Here is a 6,057-nt window from a genome sequence, read left to right as displayed (position 1 = left end):
TCCTTTTGCTACCTGTTCTCTCCTAACTGCTACTTTCTGTTTTGACAAACCTCCAAGCCTGACGGCCTCTCCATTAGATGTCCTCTGACAACCCTTCCCACCTTGGTTCCTTAACTATCTGCTACTCCCTCTCAAAACTGAACTCTTCTAGGGCTCAGCCTTTTCCTTCTAGCTTGAGGTTCTCTTCTCTTAGTGCCTAAAATGCTTCATGTCTTTACAGAGTGGGTGCTGCTCAGGTGAGGAAAAGGCTGTAGGTTTGGGGAGGGGAAGAGTGAAGGCTCACGGTGAGCCCTGGAGCCCAGGGAGATTCGGGCATATTCATTCCTATAGTCACTCTGGAGAGAGGTGGTATGTTTCTCTGTCTTAAAATCAAGAGATTAAAGGACTATTATTTCAGCAGTAGACTGATAATGCTTTTTATAAGTGATAATACTAAATTCCAGGTTGATCCCCAACAGAGTAAGATGCTTGAACAGTGGCTGGAACGAGAAGCCAGAGTACAGTCGTGGTGACTGTGCACCTTCTGTGTTTTAATCTTCCTGTTTCTGGTTCAGAACTATGAAACCATTGTGTTTAACCTCCCCTTCCTTCTCAAACATAATGCTCTAACATAATTTAGGTTATAGAAAGTTTCTGTTTATATCCCTTCTAGTCTTTATTTTATGCAACTGTTTTTTCCTTATAACTGGTTAGGTCAGTATGTCCCACCGTGGTCACCTGTACTCACTGCTATTTCCTTACACTTGGATTACACGTAGGGAACCCACTGGTAGCCTCCTTTGTTTCTAGAGGAGAAAAGACTTTAAGTTCCTCCATCTGCTGACTTGCAAGAACTGGACTCCCAGGCCCGGTAGTGTTTTGTTCTTTTGAGTGTTGGTGAGAAGAGATGAATCAAAAGATGAGATTTTTATTGGTCAGCAACTCTCTGTACAGGTTGTTTTGGCAAAAGTCCCAGACCCAGTGCTCCCTCTGCACCGAGACAGAACCCAAGACCAGAATCATTGGTGCCACGGTCCCGTAGGGCCAGATGTCTCCAGGACCACAGTCTTAGCCTTTGCCCTGATGCCACGCAAGTTGAACTGGCTTCTCCCCAGAGCTTGAGGCATATACTCTGTAGACTTAGGTCACACTTGGCCCTGGGCAATGACTGGAGCTTGCAGACGCTGGGTTGTCAGGCCTTAGAAGTCTAGGGACTAATGCTTCCTTCCTAAATCTTGCCCAAAAAGTTCAACTGTTGTCTCCCTTTAGCTTCTGAACCTCTGAGGTTTGCAAGTGAGGGTGGAAAAGGCACTGAGAATTGGCCTAGGGTGAAAAGCTTACCCTTTGCCTAGGTGAAATTTTAGAGCTAAATCTTTTTCTGACGTTTCTGGGCTCAGTAGTTCTTCCCTATTCTTCTAATACCCTCCTGGCTCCCTCTTTGCTCACCAACCACCTGCATCTGCCAAACTAGAAAAAAGAAACAACAAATCCCTCATCCCCGCCTCAAGGGCTCCTTCCCTCCTTCCAGAGGCTTGCATGTCCCCCCACCTCTCTTTGGGTTTCAGAACTGTGCCTAAAAGATCAAGGGGGAGAGGTGGGAGTCACAGCCTTTATCTCCCCAAACCCACCCCCCACCGCTCTGAATATTAGAATTGTAGTGGCATTGCCCCTCAGGCTCCCCTCTGCTTTCACTCCAGAGGCTCCCCCTCTTCCTCCTCCATGTGGGGGACAGCTGTTATTGGTGAAGGTAGGCATCTAGCCAGAGCTGCCCCGACTCCTTCAGTGAGCTGCCAGGACGAAATGGGAACAGACAGTGAGGGTGAGAGGGTGGAACTAAGCCTAAAACCCAAACTACCCACCATAAGGGCCCTTCCATGTGAATGCTTTTCTCCCTTTGCTCATGAGAAAGTTAGCTTGGGTGGTGGCACTGAGATGGGGTCCAGCAAGAGCAAGGCCTGATTTGGCCACAGGACTGGTAGGGTGCCCGGCCTCTGCTATGACCTCCGTTCCAGGTGACTGTGAAGCCCATTTTACCACCAACCCCACTGCCTTTGCCCTCTCTTCCCTCCCTAGCAGCCATTTTCTCAGGCTCAGGTACTCACTGGATGATGTCAGCGAAGGCTGAGAGCAGGGGCTTGGACTGGTACTCTATGCCATGCTTGGCACACAAGGACTTCACCAGGGGAGCCACTTTGTAGTAATTGTGCCGAGGCATGGTGGGGAAGAGACTTTAAAGGAGAACAGAGCCGAGTCAGTGGCTCCTCTTCTGCTCCCACCTGCCACCCACACTCAGACCCCAGGGTCTCCCTACTTACTGGTGCTCAATCTGGAAGTTGAGGTGTCCACTGAACCAGTCGTTAAAGGCAGACTTGTGGACGTTACATGTGGCCTGAAGCTGAAGGGAAAGGCCAGATGAGGGCAGATCTCTGGATATCAGATAGAAAGGTCAGCCTAGCCTTCTCCAGGTAGACCTGGCTGCCAGGAAGGGGTGTGGTACTGCTCCAGGTCAGTCCTTTCCCCCCATGGTGGCAGGAGAGATGCCTCAAGGTAATGAGGTAATGACAGGCAAGGACTTTGGTTGTTACTGTCCCCTTGTCCCCACTGCCCTGTGCCTGTGTTCCCACTCACCCTTTTCTTAATTTGGTTTATGCCTGGGTCTTCTAGGTAAGCCTCCCTTACCTGGGTGGAGAACCAGTCCATGTTCTGATCATAATCAATGTGCATGGGGATGTGGTTCATCTGTGTCACCCAGACAAACCAGTTGCTTTCTAGAAACCTGGTGGATGACACACAGACAAAAAACAGTACAGGCAGAGCTAATGTCTGCCTCCACCCTCAGATAACAGCTCCAGCCAACACATAAAACATCCCTGTGACTCAAAGCTCCAGCACAGCCCCCGGACTAGATGCTGTTCCCAAACATCTGTGCTTTCCCCTGCCAATCCCTGCATCCCCATCAAACACTACCTGACTATGAAGAAAAGACCCAGGAAGCCTTTCAGTCCTAACAGTGGCGTATAAGTGAGGAAAACGCGGGCGTAGAAAGTGATCATCCAGGCCAAGTCCTGCAGTGAAAGAAGCAGGGGGCATCTTTACTGGCACGAAGTGGCTCTTTGTTGGCTTCACCTATTCCTTTGCACGTGGCAGCCATTCTCCCCATCCCCCAGGCTGGAACACTCAACCGTCTTCAGCTTCTGCTCTCAGTTGTTGATCCTATACTGTCTAGTGCCACTGTCTCCTTTTTGCTATTCCAAATGAAACCATTCCAGCCCTCCTTGCCCGTTATCTGCATAGGTGCCGGGGCCAACAGGGTCTCCCTATCTCCAGCTCCTTGCCAACCCCTCTAAATCCTTCATCCCTTCCTCATGCTGCCAGTGAATCCAGCCCATGGCTCAGTCCATGTCAGTCCCCTGATAAAGTCTCCCCAACCAAGCCCCGTACTCTTGCCCCCACACTTAAGTGCTACACAACACACCTGGTGGCCAAATCTGCCCTTCACTCGCCAGCCTCACTGCTCAGGGTGCATCTTCCCCATGCTCCAGTTTTTCCTGCCAGTGTTAGCCCACCCCCCAAAGCCAGCTAGAGAAGTGACTTCGAAAAGCCTTTCTGGAGCCCCAGGTCGTTCTGCCTATACCTCTTGTCTAGCATCAACCACATACTTCCTCATTAAAGTTCTCTCAGAGTAGGTGCCGTTTCTTAGCCATCTTTCCCTCTGCCAGCACCTGGTATCATGTCCAGTGTAAGAACCTGAGGAGATACTGGCTGAGCGGAATTAGGCAAAGACAAGGAGGGCCTATACCTGGTTGTATTAATTTGTTCTACATTAGGGCTGGAGAAAGTCTCAATGCCCTGGAGAAGCCCTCTGCCCGCCCTCAGGGTACAAAGGATGTGTGGGACTCTTGGGCCATGGATACTCACCACCCACTTCTTGCGCTGGATAACAAAATAGAAAACATACCACTGGAAGTAGAGAGGCAGCAAGGCTGGGGGCCCAACTGGGGAGGAAACGGAGACAGGGAGGAGATGTGAATAGCAGAAAGGTCTCTACTAAAGTGCTGGAGATACGCCCTCCAGCAGGGAGCTGCCTCTGGCCATCTCCTTCAGAACCTGCTCCAGCTGCCTTACTGTTCCCTGATTCACTGGAAGCAGAAGGCACTGAAGCGAGCAGGAATGCAAGTCCGGAGAAGGCAGAAGTCCCCCAAGAGGATACTGGGGAGGGTGAGGGGTGGCAGTGGCATTCTTCCCCAGTGGAAGAGGACAGCTGGGGACACTCAAGCACGATGCATAGAACTTGCTCTGATCCTACACTTTAAATGGGCATTGCCAGTACTTCCCAGGCCCTGGCCACAGTCATGAGCCTGCCAGTAAAAGAGGGCCTTCTACCGGCCCTCACCAGCAGGTCATTTGTATTTGGGTCCAACTAGTTCCTCCAATCCCACCCTAGCCTCCCTGTCTCTGCAGTCATCTGCCCTGCTTCCCTAGCTGCTTTACCAGGTGGCCACCTCAACTGGGGCAGGAGCCAGAGAGGGGTGGGGTGGGGGTGGGGGGTGTTACCTGCTGACCCGCCATGGGCTGAGCAACTCACTTTCCAGAATTACGGAGACGGGCTGGGCCACCCCCACCTGAAGCCCTGAAGGAAGGCTGTAGAAAGGCATAAGGAGTGGAAGGGCTGCTTTCGGAAAATAATGGAAGTTGGGTCCTGTCCTACATGCCACCCCATTTTCTTTTCTGTATCCCTGTTCTCCAGTGTCCTTGGTGCTACCTGTGACCCCCTCTATGACAATTCCCCCCCATGGATCCTCTGTCCTGATGTGCCATAGAGTCTAAAGTTCTTTCTTCCGGGTGTCTCTGCTTCACCATTCCATCCCATCCACATTTTCTCCAGCAGAGCTGGTCGGTAACAGGTAGTTAGGATAAATTCATTCATGCTGAAATGGGGTCAAAGGGATCCTTCCTTTGAAAGGTTTTTAATTTTTAAAGGAGTTTTAAAATTCAAGTTTTAGGCAGTATAGAACTGCAGGGAATACAGAGCAGTCTTCAGAAAGGATTTAAGACAGCCACAGACTTGTTTTCTTTTCTGTTCCAACAGCTCTTCCATTCCCTCTTTGGGTCCAGCCCTGCCACAACTATTCCTTTGGTCCCCTGGGGGTGAGATGTGCCTCACTGATCATCGGGGCCCAGGTCTCTGCCAAGGTTTAAGGTTTATTCAAGAGGACGTCACCTGATCACGGGGTTTACTTGTGGAAGTTGAGGTGGGATTGGAGGAAACAGATGACCCCAATACAAATGACTTTTAACCAACCATTAGCCAGTTGCTCATGCAGGGAGTAACTGGGGTCAGAGGTGTGGTACTTTCAGCTCCTTTTCCTGAAATCCCTTAGAGGGTCATTTCCTCCTCCCAGCACTCAGCACCCCCTCCCAAGGTGGTTATCACTGTGCTAGATGAGGACACTCACTCAGAAAGAAGTACTTGTGCTGGTGGTTGTATGGCATGTACTTTTTCTTCTTTTTACCAAGCTGTGAAGAGAAGCAAACATGAATCAGCATCTTTGTCACTTATTCCTCTCCCCCTGTGACCATGGCTTTTCCTTGCTCAGGAGTTTGGGCCCAGGGCCTGTCAGCTAGTTGGTGTGGCTGGCACGTTCCAGCAGGCTCAGCCTTCCCTCCAGGCATTGGGCATAAAAGCGGGACTGTGATCGGGCTGAGTGCACCCCACCTTGGCACACTGCAGGCTGGTCTGCACCCACACAAGGCAATCCTCCAAACTCTGGCGTACCTTTGCTGTGAGGTGTCCAGGCCCCACCTCCTTCTCCCCCTCCTTTCTCCTATCTGGTACTTTTTTGACATCAGAGTCTCCATAGATAACTGTTTTTTTTTTTTTTTTTTAGTTGCATATTCATCATCATGATCATTTCTTAGAACATTTGCATTAATTCAGAAAAAGAAATAAAAAGACAACAGAAAAAAATTCATACATACCATACCCCTTACCCTCCCTTTCACTGATTACTAGCATTTCAATCTAAATTTATTTAAACATTTGTTCTCCCTATTATTCATTTTTATTCCATGTCTTTC

The 6,057-nt window shown here is 49.9% G+C and overlaps 1 protein-coding gene across 1 annotated transcript in view; it reads right to left on the bottom strand.

Moving 5' to 3' along the window:
• Window positions 1–887: 887 nt before the first annotated feature.
• FADS1 (fatty acid desaturase 1) overlaps window positions 888–6,057 on the bottom strand; it is a 29,485-nt gene continuing 24,315 nt past the window's right edge. The window contains 7 exon segments of the mRNA XM_077116010.1: window positions 888–1,766; window positions 2,082–2,207; window positions 2,295–2,374; window positions 2,659–2,755; window positions 2,947–3,044; window positions 3,898–3,974; window positions 5,436–5,496. Coding sequence (XP_076972125.1) covers window positions 1,715–1,766; window positions 2,082–2,207; window positions 2,295–2,374; window positions 2,659–2,755; window positions 2,947–3,044; window positions 3,898–3,974; window positions 5,436–5,496 — 591 coding nt within the window. The 3' untranslated portion in view covers window positions 888–1,714.

The sequence above is a fragment of the Tamandua tetradactyla genome, chromosome 9, assembly GCF_023851605.1.
Source record: "Tamandua tetradactyla isolate mTamTet1 chromosome 9, mTamTet1.pri, whole genome shotgun sequence".
Taxonomy (NCBI): domain Eukaryota; kingdom Metazoa; phylum Chordata; class Mammalia; order Pilosa; family Myrmecophagidae; genus Tamandua; species Tamandua tetradactyla.
The sequence above is the reverse complement of the archived record's forward strand: the minus strand, read 5'-3'. Positions and strand labels throughout refer to the sequence as shown.